Here is a 13,233-nt window from a genome sequence, read left to right as displayed (position 1 = left end):
CCTTATTTTAATTAAACCACTCCTGTAGATATTCACATAGTTTCCTAGCTTGAGCAACATTACTAGGATTAAACAGTTTTGTAAAAGTGACAATGCCAAGAATCTTTTGCAATACAAAATTTTGAATATCTACCAGTTTCGATTTCTGAAGGATGTGCAGAAATTCTAAGTTTTGTTAAGTTTAATCTCAAAACTAGAGAATAATTTAAAATGAATTTTTGTGGTACGTTATACAAATGTGTACAAATGCTGCCTCGTGGGCATAGAAAGGATAAGGAACAAATGTTTACAGAGATATAGTGTTACATATTTAAGATGAAGCTCTTTGATATGTTATTCAAATGTTAGCAGATCTATACATAATATGTTACATGTTTTTACTTGTTGATGACCCAAAGCTTATACATGTATTTCATTAATAATTGATGTTATAACAAATGATATTGACACTGGACTATTTGAACTTTACCAACTTTCTGGTCATGTTTATATATTTAAATTTATTAGCTGAAAAATCCAAAGAACAAATAATGTTTGAATATTTCCCATTAAGATTATGAAGAATATTTTCTTTATTTTTACTTTTATTTGTTTTTGACTTTTTATTTCAGACATTTGATAATGATGTTGAGGCAGGCCATGCCCAGGGATTTTCCATATTTTCTACTCAGAATGCTGTTGCTGATTCTTCAGATGCCAACCAGGTCACATTTGAGCCATTACCAGATATTCTTGCCAAAACTGTGTCAGCAACAGCACTCCGTCCTCGAATCTCAAGCCTTGAGAAAGAACAACAAAGAATTGCAGCGAAACACATCAGTAAGCAGAAATTTCCTCATCAAGGAAGTGATATTTGCGATCCTGTTTTGTATGCGTGTGGAATAGACTACCTACTGTACTATTTAGTTTCCATTCAAATTTGTTTTTACTAAAGATGGGTTTCATGAATTGTAGGAGTTGATTGAATTTAAACTTGTTGATATTTGAATATGCCTCTCTGTAAGATTTCTGTAATATTTTTTGTAAATTTCTGTGAGATCCTTAAAATGAAAGCGCAGGGAATCTAACTTCCACCAGTTTGGAGAATCATAAGATATAGGGCTCATGGTGGGTGTGACCAGTTGACAGAGGATGCGTACTCCTCCTAGGCACCTGATCCCACCTCTGTATATCCAGGGGTCCGTGTTTGCCCAACTCTCTATTTTGTATTGCTTATAGGAGTTATGAGATTGATCACTGTTCGTTATCTTCACCTTTCATATTAAGTAACAGGCCCCTGTACAGTGCCCAAACTGTAATGACAAAAATCAAATCATTTTTAACATGGGCACATGTAAATTAACCTGAAATCATGGAAAACAGGAAGCAAATTCAAAGCTTATTTTCTTTGGAGATATATACCCAATTTTATTTATTTATTTATCTTTTCTTTTTTGGTGGAGGTGTAAACTTATTTAATAATGTATCTTTATGCCCCCTACACAGAAGAGGGAGGATGTTAGTTTGCACCTGCTGTTAGTTCTGTAAGTGTTGTGTCCTTAGTATCTTGAGAATCAGACACCAAACTTGTTTTACTGGTTGGCCATGGCTTGTAGATATTAGGGCATAGGGTCAAAAGTCACAGGTTGGTAATGACTAGTAGATCAGGGTCAAAGGTAATGGATTTATGCATGTTCACTTATTTTCCTGCTTTCTCTTGACAACTTAATGGTAATAAAACTTCATACCGTAAAGCATGGTTACAATGAACACACTTATAATGAATTCACACTTACAGCAAAGTGATTTCCATTCCCTGAAGTTTTAAAACATACAGTATTATGAATTTGTTGGATGCAACGAAGTATGTTTATAACGAATCAAAATTGTTTGTCCCCAGCACTTCACTATATACTTGTTTTACTAACAGGTTAGCTGTAGCATTGGATCTTTTTTGATTTTGAGGTCAAAGGATTAAAGGTCACTGGATTTAAGCAATAGGCAGTTAAAACCATGTCTATGCAACTGCTTGAAACCACTTCATCACTATCTTGAGAACCTTTTGCTATGACCCTTATTTTTGAGGTCATGGGGAGAAAAATCAATGCGTGTATGTTATGTTCAGTTGAAATCTTACATGTTCCATTTGCTTGATAGTCATCAATGTGATACTCGGGTTGGCCAAGATTAGTTTCCATTACTATGGTATACATGTACTTGTATATCTGATGTAAATCCTCAGATTTTACGTTTGTACTCTATTACTTGGTTGTTTGATGTGTATCTACGTGCTTGATTGTTTTTTATTCTATTTCTTTCGTAGCTGTGTACAGACCGTTCCCTCGCAGTAATCTTCTGTATGTGAAAGAGATTGGTATTGGATGGTTTGGTCAGGTAAAATAAATCAAATTTAGATAAAGTGATTCTCAAAGTTTTAAATGCTTATGCTGTGTATACTAAGTGAAGTGTTGATATGTTAATAGGATTAAGGTTAGGCAAATCAGGTCTCTCCTGCGATATTAAGTTAGAGGTACGATTGAAATTAGACTGCTCCATAAGAACCTGCACATGATCATTTTGTTCAGTTCTCTGAATTTATCTGTTCAAATTCACTACTGTCCCTTTGGGGTTTTTCTTCCTCAGTCTTCATTAATTGCATCTTCAGTTTTTATATTCACCATGCCAACTCTAACTGATAAAAAGCCTTGGCAGATATTGTCATTGCATACCATGACATGAATTTTACTTAATAAGTTACAATACAAGGACATTTGAATTTCACGGAAGTCATTTCCATTCGCTGACAAGACTTTAAGTGACATTCATCATAGGAAGAGGATGTTGTAGGTATTACTTGGAGATGCGGAGAAGATCCATGTAAATTCTAAAAAGACCCGAGTGGTTGTGAAACTACTGAAGGATGATGCCACAAGTCCGGAACAACAGCTGTTCTTAGAGGAAGTTGCTGCATATAGGTAAGGAAGTCAACTGAGTACTGGTAAACATATATACTGGTACACATATATACTGGTAGATGTATATGTGTACAGTATTGGGGAGTGAAAACTGTTCTTATGGAAGTGAATTTCTGTTGCTTAATGAGAGAAAATGGCAATCTAGAAACACGTGGATATCTGCAATGATTATGTAATTAAGGGTTTGGTACTAGAATTAAATGAGTATGTTTTATTTAAAGAAAGAAATACAATCATGTAAACTTTAATTTTCACAGTCAGTAGTTTAGTTATACTTAAACTTTCTCCCAGTACTGCAGTATGTTACATCATTCTCAGACAACGTGTCTTTTTAACGTTATCACACTCAGGTTTGTTTTCTCTCACTCTGACTTTTGACCCCTTACTAATGTCATCTGAAATATAGAAAATGTTATGGGTTAGACACAGCATTTCCTTGTTAGTTACAAGTTTGCATCCAACTCTTGTTTGTTCATTTTTGCTCCAGTCCCAAATGACACATGAAAAGCCTCTGACATGTAGGTTGAGCATGAAAACAATAATGAACCCCAGTTGGCAAAAAGTTCAAAACTAGCCCACAATTGTTGTGAAATTTATATTAAGATCACCATGATATATTGTAGGCATGGAAAATAACTTTCATGGAAAATTTTAATTTAAAAATGTTTGATACTGTATTCTGGAATGTTTGCAAAACAAAGAATTACAAAAAATGTGGCGAATTTTCTATTTTGGAAAAGGTCGCTATGCATGGGGAGTGTAGACCATGGAAATCTAAAAAGTTGGCATGTGTGCAAGGGAATAATTCCAAACTTACTTTTATCAAATTAGATAAATTAAATTCATAATTCTTAGTCTAATCTTGACTAGTTTCATGTAACACTAGTTAATTGTTTCACTGTCCATGGACCTAGATGTTTGCGCAGATAGAATAAATACTTTGTACATTGACAGTTAACCACTTCACATGTTTCCTTTACAGAGAAATAGAACACCCCAATGTGATTCAGCTCCTGGGACAGTGTACAGAATCGCCTCCATTTCTTGCCATCTTGGAACAGGCTCCATTTGTAAGGTTATTTTAAGTACATGTAATGAGAAAATTGGAAGATGTTATTTTTCCAATTTGAAATCTACAGTCAACTTTTAAAACTGACCACCACACAACAATTCGTACAATGATAAGTAAGTGGTGCTTTTTTAATCTTCTCATTTTTGTTGTTTTTAAGAGTGATGTAAAGTCATACTTGAAGAGATGTCTTCCAGAAAGAGAAGCTTTAATAAAGCGAGGAACTCTTCTGAAGTTCATTGTAGACATGGCTTCAGGGCTAGCCTCTCTACACAGGCATGGTTACCTCCACCAGTGAGTGCTTTGCAGACCAAATATAAAAGTAGTAAATGATTTTGCTTTAAATTGAAGTTACATGTGTGTAACACCAACATGGAACCTTAAAATTTCCTATGCTGTGGTGAAAAAAAATCTTCATACCATGCTTTGGGGAAAATAATACCCCTGTAATCAATGGGAAAAATTCATACTTCATTTAATACCCCTGTAATCATTGTTTGGGGAGTATATTGGTTTTACTACAAATTTACGAATGCCCTTTGGTAGACACAATTTGTCTGGAGATCAGAGGTTGTTCATTTACTTTTTACCAATTTTTGGGAAATTTTGTATACTACATGTATGTAAACCTGTACACCAAGTTTTTCAGATTGATATGTTTGATTTTGAGAAAGTGAAAGCCATTTGCAGTTATTTTTTTTCATGAAATTTCTGTACATTCTGCCAGTATTGTCTCGCACAAACAACTTTTGGGGCTGTCTTTTCATCAGTTGATCTTTTATTTGAACAATTAATTTGTTTCTCTTAAGGGTTCAAAATTAATATTTTTTAAGCACTAGCCTGCCTGGGCACAAGTCCATACTACTTTGTATGAATTTGATTGAATAATGAATACATAAATAATACAATTGAAAAATTAGAAATATCTTTTCATTTTTTTTATTAACAAAAATCAATTATAAACCAGAACTCAAAAAGACTTTCTTAGATTATTCCCTTCTTTAGAATAGTCAAGCAACTTTTGACCCAACTTTCAAGAATTTTTGGAAACTCTTATGCTTGTTTAGTCATAATATCTGTCCTTTTTTTTCATGATGCTTCAATCTCAATTTTTTTGCTTTTTGACAGGTTTTTTTTTAGCTCCCTTTATGAACCACTATTTGTTGATGTTATGATCTTCAACTATTCATTATCAACAAATGCTTGAACATACTTGTTTAATTCTCCTTACCAATAAACATGTTCATGATTTCATTTATGTTCAGCCAGACTCTGAACCTAAAAAGGTATTGATTTCCTGATTTTCACTAGCCCTCACTGATTAGCGAACTAGAATTTTGATTAATGGGCAACAAGTATAGTCGTCTTAGAGTTACAAACATAAGCTAATTTTGATCCCTGAAACTACAAATTAATATGATAAGATTATTCCATTTTTGGGCAAGACAGCTTATAAAGAAAGAATTTCAAAAAAAGTTTACAGCATTAATTATAGACTACATGAACTGCAAACTACATGTGGATCTAGCATGTGGTGGAAACGAGTACATACATATAGGAATTGCAAATCAGGTGTATACACAAGTAAATGGACAATATCAGTATTATACCAACATATGAAGACGTATTGTTAACTGTAGATTAAAGTTGGTAACCAAAAAGCAATACTGTGTTACTCCAATTGCATTTCCTCCTTTTACACCAAATCAAGGTCAAAGGATTTAATGTAACCTTTTCCTTGTCTTCAGGTGAAACCTCAATGATTTGAAACTCGGGTCTTTCTGATCTTCAGCTATACAATACATGTATTTCAAATACTCCCCCAGTATGGATGAGCAAAGTGGGGGATATTAGTACCGTTAGGATGGTCTAGTTTGAATTTTCGCTTTGGTAAAGGATATATCTGGATGAAGATTTTTATTGCTGATAAACTATACAAAGCTGAAACAGAAGATACTTGTATAAATCAAATGTTTTAATGATTGTGGAATGCCTATAAAATTTTTGGACCTTGTACATGATTTTGTTATAATTTTTAGTGACTTTGCATGTCGTAACTGCTTGGTGATGTCAGATTTGTCGGTGAAAGTTGGGGACTATGGAGTAGCAGAAGATCATTATAGGGTCAGTTCTATAGCATGTTTATCATTAACGTCTAATTCAAAACATGTACGTTCAAATGTTAATCTTGGAGAAAAAGCTGAAGGGTACATGTACCTATAGTAGTGCATTGTATTGTATTATTCTGTAACACTTTGTTTAAAATCTGAATGTTTGCCCTTCGTGCAGGAGGATTATTATGACACGGGGCAAAATCTGCTTCCCATTCGCTGGATGGCTCCCGAGACCCTGGAATTACAGGACCACATCTGGCAGGTCACTCAGTTCTCCAGAGAGTCCAATATCTGGTAGGGTATTCAGGGAGGGAGAGAATGCTGTACACTGTTTGCATATTCTAAATTCTGTTCATTGTGTGAAAGCAGTTTACATCAACAAATGATCATTGTAATAATGAATGGATGGAAAGGAGACTGAACATTAATATTCAGGATTACTGGATAAATCATATCTACTATCCTTTCATTTTTAGGTCATTTGGAGTAGGATTATGGGAAGTTTTGGAATTTGGACAGAGACCTTACCATGTCATGTCAGATGAAGAAGTTCTACAGAAAGTCATTAAACTGAGAGCTGTGGGTCTTACAACAGCTTCGACAGAGGAACACAAAGATTTGTAAGGGAGAGAAGAAATTTGACTCTATTTCTTTGTAATTCATGTATTTTGAATCTTAAATAAATTTAAGCTGTCTTGAATCATAAATGGATTTAAAATTGAGATGTCAAATGATATATCTGATCAGTTGCTTATAGCCGGTAAATAATAATACTCTTTTTTTTGTCAATTTACATAGATCTGAACTTATTCAAGTGTGTTGTGCAGGAGCGCAAGAGAGGCCAAGTTTAGAGGACATACACTCTCGTCTGCTGGAGATTCAACAAAGCAGATTTGATCAGCAGGCAGCCCAGGAGAGTGAATTCGATTCAAAGTGGGAACAGGCCTCCACAAAAGATGATCCAAGGGTTGTACATATTCAGAAAGACATTACACCCTTGCCATCAGTACCTGCAGACATTCCGAGTGAAATGGCTAGTCCAAAATCTCCTCCCTCTGTATCATCACCTTCCATTGTTAGTGTCATTGCAGATGTTCATATTCCACCAAAAGATCATTTGGAGAAATCAGATCTCCCTTCCTCTCACTCTGATTCTACATGTTTACCAGTAGTTAGTGAAAATAAATCTAAAACAGTGACTGAAGTTCCTGAAAATGTGCCATTGAAAAGTGGGAAAGTTGAAATTGTCAGTTCTGTAGATACATTTAGAATGTTTGATAATAATTTGCCTGTGGAAAAAGAAAATCTGCCATGGAAACAACTACCTGTAGACAATAATGTGGCTATTGAAGATTCTTTCGACATTTTAAGTGGAAATTGTGATATTCAACTGGGTAACACGAAACATTTTCAATCTCCTTTGCTTAACTCCCCTCTCACGATCAGCAGTTCTGATCACTTAACGAGCACCCCAGTAGCAAAAGAGGAAACACCAGAAAAAACTGAGCCAGAAATTCTTATAGAAGAGGATCAGGAAGGTGATGTCCAGATGAGGAAGAAAGAGTATGAGGGAGGTGAAAGTCCCACTGGCAGGGGAAGTAAATCTGGGAAAATGATGATGCCCAGGACAATATTGGATGAAATGGATGATGAAGAAGAGGATTTTGACCGTTACTCTGCAAGTGATATAGATAAAGCTCTTGACTTAATGAATGGAGAAGTGGGTAAAGATAGTGTTTTGGAGCAGCAGCAAGAGAGGAAGGGATCTGTGGGCTCTGCCAATGAGTTTGAAAAGGAAGACGAGGAAGAAAATCTGAAATTGCTTAGAATGACAATTGCTGATGCTCTGGGGCAAAAAGGTCATGAATCTCAGGGTGAAGAGGACGGGCAATGCAGTGACACAGAAAATTCATCCTTCATGGATGATTTAGACATAGCTAAAGAGATTTATAGGTCAAAAGGGACAACTATTCCTCCTACTACTCATACCACGTCCAGGACTCTTAATACAATTCCAGAGGATGACATTCCAGCAGACGACAATTTGACAGAGACTGCCAGTAACTCTAACACAGACTCCACCAAATCTAGTCCCACAAAGAAAGCTTTAAAATTTCTTGATTCATTTGATGAATCAATGTTTTCGGGCTCATCTTTAGACACTTTCGAGTGGGATGATTACATAGGAGATGAGCTTGTTGGGAAAGTGAATGAGGAAGAATTTCAAAATTCTCCAAGACAGTCCATGGAGTTTCCGGATTGGACTTTAGAAATGGATGCTTCATCCAGTTCAGGAAATGAATCATTGAATCATTCCAAAGCAGGAAGTGAGGCTTCTGAGAGTAGGCCAGGAAGTCGGACTAGTAATCGATTGTCAACCTCTGAATCAGAGGTAAAAAGTCCAGTCGGAATGGCTGCTCGCTCCTACGTCAAAGATCTCCTTTCTAAGAAAGGCTTGAGTGCTTCGCCGTCTCTCTCCTCCTACATATCTGATAAATCCTCTTTCTATGCTTTATCTCACAATTATGATGTAGATTCCTCTGAGCATGTGCCATCAGACTCTGAACTGTCCAATTCTCCGGTCAGCATATCCAATGGAGATGGTGCATTTATAGAGGAATGGGATCTTGTTTAATCCATGACTGATATATCTATATAATCACATAGTCAGGTAACTAAGCTAATCATACACTGTGCATGTGCTCGTGTTTATTTTATCAAAATTTCAGTGAATGACTTCATTTTATTTCACTTGTCTTTCGGTAGACAAATACATGTTTTTTATCAAATAAATTATGATTGAATTGAAAAGCATTGATAATTATGTATATTGACATATTCTTCCTGCAAATGTCAAACGTGAAGAGGCTACTAGTAAACTAAAATTTTTACTGGCCAGATTTATATTTTATATATCAATAAATTCAAGCCTCTTCAAACTAAAAGTTTAATATAAAGTTAAAATTGCAAGAAACCTTGAGTACTGGGTAAACTGCACACTAGTTCTTTGTTTGATTCTGATTGTACCTCTAGATACTTGTAATTGATTTGTACAGTATTGTGGAAAGCACCAATTTTCATTCTGTTCTACCAATGTCTGAGCACAAGGCAAGTGTGTACAGCTAGAATATTATCTAAGTACTGGTATTGAAATAGTATCAAAACTTAACATTGTACATGTCTATAAAACCTAGATCATAAAATGCATGAAAGAAATTATTCTAGCATGACTCGTGAATGTTGTGCCCTAAGTGTGTCGTACACAGAAGTGCATTTTGTTATAACCTTAACTTATCAGTGTCATGTACTCTAACATAATGTATATACAATGTAAGTATATCATACTACAATTGTAGTATAATTGTGTAATCATTTAACTACAAGGAATGATAATCATTAAATGTGTAGATATAGGACTATAATGTCAATGTCAGGGGTCCGGAGTCCACCTGTGGCCTCAGGACCCCTGACGTTGTGAGGTCACTAATGAGGGATAAAAAGAGTACTACTAAGGCTAGGATAAAAATTAAGATTTTGTTTTTCACTGCAACTGCCACTGTTTTTTTGACTAATAAATGATTTATTTTTATGTTAATCTCTCTTTGATTATCGCTGCATTACTGAATATATTGAACAGGGCCCTGATTTACAAAAGAACTTATCACCAAGACTAAAAATGTTACATACTTATATAAATTTACTTAACTAAATTCTTCTTAATCACATTAAAATCACAATTTCATCAATGTAAAGAATAAAATGAATTGCAAAAGAATATTTTGATCTTGGTTGCATGTTCTTTTATAAAACGTGACCCAGGTGTATTACTGCAAAAGGATCATATGGAAAGAACAAAAGGAAAGGCCCATGGAGGTTTAAATCTTATGCACGATGTATAAAATAAAAGTCGAAACTGGTTCTGGATTTGATTGACATTTTAATCTCATGCAAAAAGGTTCTACGTCAGTGAAAACACTTCTATGCTACCTATTGCGCCACTGGAGACACAATACTTTTGACAACAATAATTTTTTTACCACAAAAATGAGAAAACGGTGTTATTTGCCAAATAGATCAACTAATTAAAAAAACTATAACCCCGTTGTCAGTGAAATTCAGAATCTCTATGATTTAGAGATATTTGAGTGCATATAGACAAAAAGATGACCTCAAATTGATAAAAAAAAAATTGATGGAACTCTGAATCTCGCTGTGGGTTGATTCCTCGAGCAAATCCATATCATCCTTTGTTGTAGAAATATTATATTTAGTATAGCAAGTGTAAAACTCATCTCATCAAATAACTATGAAATATTTTGATGTTTGATAATGATAGATATCAATAGTTAATGAAATTGCATTAACTTAAGCCTGTTCCCAAATGTTGCATGTAGTCTCATGAAATTTTTCTATTTTTCAAACTGTAGGACTCTGATGAGGACCACGACATTGATCTCAGTTGTAGTACTTTACAGAACACTGTGAATGAAGCAGACAGCACCTTAGTAGCAGACGACCCTAGTAAGCAGCAGATGCTCTCCGACATGCAAAATAACTCAACTTGTCCAGAAGAAAATGTCCACAAGGAACCTTTAGTGTCTACGGGTGAATAAGACACATTCCTATCGCAGTCTTTGAAGACTTCTGTCACGGAGAGCAAGTTAGCTGCCGCAGACAACAACCAGATGTTCATAGATCCTTCGCTAAATGCTATCCCAGAAAATATTAATCGTTACCGTGATGCAGAGAAAGAATAGATTTTGTATAGATAATTTGTTGGTATACGTGTCTTGTTTCTATCTACAAATCTTCTCAGGCACTGTTAACAATGCATGTAAATATGGAATCCTGATAACATTTTCAGATTAAATGGTGTGTGTTCCATACCATGTATAGTATTATATGGACTAATATTCCTGTTATCAAACTTATCCACTATATCAGTACTTGTATACAGAAAATCAGATGTAAGTAAAATGTCACAAATTTTATTTTTTTCAATTGAAACACATACATGCCAGCCCTGCGACAATATTTGAAATTGTAAGATGTTAAATGAATCATACTCATGTAACTGTACATTAGAAGAAAAAAATTTAATGTAAAATACCAATCGTGCTAATACACATTGGTATAGAGACTCTGCTAGCATTTGAATTTGCTTCAAATAAATTTGGTATATATATTATGAAACAACTTTGGCATAGTTCTGAAAATACTGTGCGAGTATGTGTACTGCACTACTGTACTTAATTATATAATGTTTTAAATTTCTGTTATGAAAAAGGGATTTCGACAATACTGATGCACATGCAATAACAGCTTGCAGATAAAATCTTGTAATTGAAAAATGCTTATGTTTAGGAGTGTATATAGCATCGTAATCTTTGTGGCCTTTTTTCTGTTATTTATTTAACTCAATTATCATGTAATTATATGACTATACCTCTGTGCAATAATTAATATCATATCTGTTCTAGTCTATATAAATATGGGAGTTATTATTAATAAATTCATTGTAATAATGAAATAAGCATGTACATGTATATTCAGACAGCATTAGTATATGAGGATTTTCTGTAAAGTTCATGAAAGTGATGGATCATAGTGATAATTGCTGTATGTATTTCATATGTATTTAGATCATTCACAAATTTTCAGAAGTACAATCTGAAAATCCTTTAAATGATCAGAAATCAATTTAGCATTTGGAGCAGTCAGCAACAACATCATTTTATGAATGTTGCCACCAAGTGTTTAGGCGAGAATATGATTGGTTGCAGATTACCCAAATTTAAATGAAAAAAGAATTTACAAAATGTTTAACGATAGTTTTATGAAAATGCCATTGAATGGATGCATAATTTTCCCCCCTAAAATGTATCTTTTATTTGTGAAACTAATTTTGTAATGAATTTCTATTGATGATCAGCATATCATTTATGATTATCTCTTTCCAAGCACAATGAAACTGGTTGTACATGTTTAATTACAATGCAGAAATTTCTCCGAGTGTTCTACATTTTTAAGTAATATAGATTGCCCCAGATCCAACTTCATTTTTCAACATATCATTTTTGTTTTACCTGTGTGAAGGTGGTCTTTAATTTCTTGTCGATACCAAGGTAAATTTCAAAACTGACACAAATATATCAAAGTGTTGGATATTTTGTATAGTCTTGTTTGATCTTGTCAAACAACATTTTGAAAATAAAACATTTTTTCACCTTGGTCTCGAGTGTCATACATGTACATATTTAATGCTTGAATATTTTTGGATTGGTCTGCCTGGTTGTAGTTGATAAGATGGTGGGTATATATCTATGAATTTTTTAGATTTCCAACTTCTTTTTTTTTTTCAGTATGAATTTTAAGTGTAATCGATCCTAGAATCAGCGTCCATGAACTTTACAGACAACCTTAATATGTAATATTCATGTTATGTAGGTTTAAAGAAATATAGTGTATTTATTCTGTTAAATGGGTTTTCAGCTTTTACAATATTTGCACATCTTGTTTTGGCTGTAAAGTATTGTATGTTTAGAATTTTGAACTGTAAATCCATTTTACATTCAAACATATCAGTATTGTTGATTTGTCATGTAAAATTATTATTTATAGAAAATTTTTATATATGTAATTATTTTGATGCCTCGTGTACATACAGTTTGGAAAGAACAATTTTTTATGAATTTATCATGCATTGTGCTTTGGAATAAATGAATATTTTTATGCAAATTTTGTTTTGATGCGACACGTTAATAAAAAAGATAAGATTCCTTTGGGACTAGAGGTGGGTAGGTTGTGCAGTGTGTTGAAGGTTCTAGGTTCAATTCCAAGCAGGACCTTGCTTCACTGACACCAAGCTGACGTGATTATTTTCACAATACAGTGAACTACTGGTCTATGTTTAAATTATATAGTTTTTGTCAAAGTAATCAAGCAAGCTTGGTGTCTTAGCCAATACCAGCTTGCTGTGAGCCATATTGAGGACAAGTTATTTGGAGATATAGTGTGTACATGTAATTGTTGTGACCTTGATCTTGGATGTGACTTTGAATTCAACTAAATGTGGAATCTCTCCATGGTCAATATT

At 34.1% G+C, this 13,233-nt stretch overlaps 1 protein-coding gene across 6 annotated transcripts in view; it reads left to right on the top strand.

The window, feature by feature from the left end:
* LOC125667960 (uncharacterized) overlaps positions 1–12,875 on the top strand; it is a 20,593-nt gene extending 7,718 nt beyond the window's left edge. For 3 of the 6 annotated variants that reach the window (XM_048901667.2, XM_056163189.1, XM_048901669.2), the window contains 9 exons: positions 612–819; positions 2,303–2,373; positions 2,827–2,954; positions 3,937–4,024; positions 4,184–4,317; positions 6,063–6,147; positions 6,313–6,431; positions 6,614–6,757; positions 6,936–9,897. In XM_048901667.2, the coding sequence (XP_048757624.2) occupies positions 612–819; positions 2,303–2,373; positions 2,827–2,954; positions 3,937–4,024; positions 4,184–4,317; positions 6,063–6,147; positions 6,313–6,431; positions 6,614–6,757; positions 6,936–8,772 (2,814 nt within the window). In that variant the 3' untranslated portion in view covers positions 8,773–9,897. Of the gene's footprint in view, positions 1–611; positions 820–2,302; positions 2,374–2,826; positions 2,955–3,936; positions 4,025–4,183; positions 4,318–6,062; positions 6,148–6,312; positions 6,432–6,613; positions 6,758–6,935 lie in introns of all 6 variants that reach the window. The other 3 variants (XM_048901671.2, XM_056163190.1, XM_056163187.1) reach the window with 2 other exon arrangements.
* The last annotated feature ends 358 nt before the right edge of the window (positions 12,876–13,233 follow it).

The sequence above is a fragment of the Ostrea edulis genome, chromosome 4 (assembly GCF_947568905.1).
Source record: "Ostrea edulis chromosome 4, xbOstEdul1.1, whole genome shotgun sequence".
NCBI lineage: Eukaryota > Metazoa > Mollusca > Bivalvia > Ostreida > Ostreidae > Ostrea > Ostrea edulis.
The sequence above is the reverse complement of the archived record's forward strand: the minus strand, read 5'-3'. Positions and strand labels throughout refer to the sequence as shown.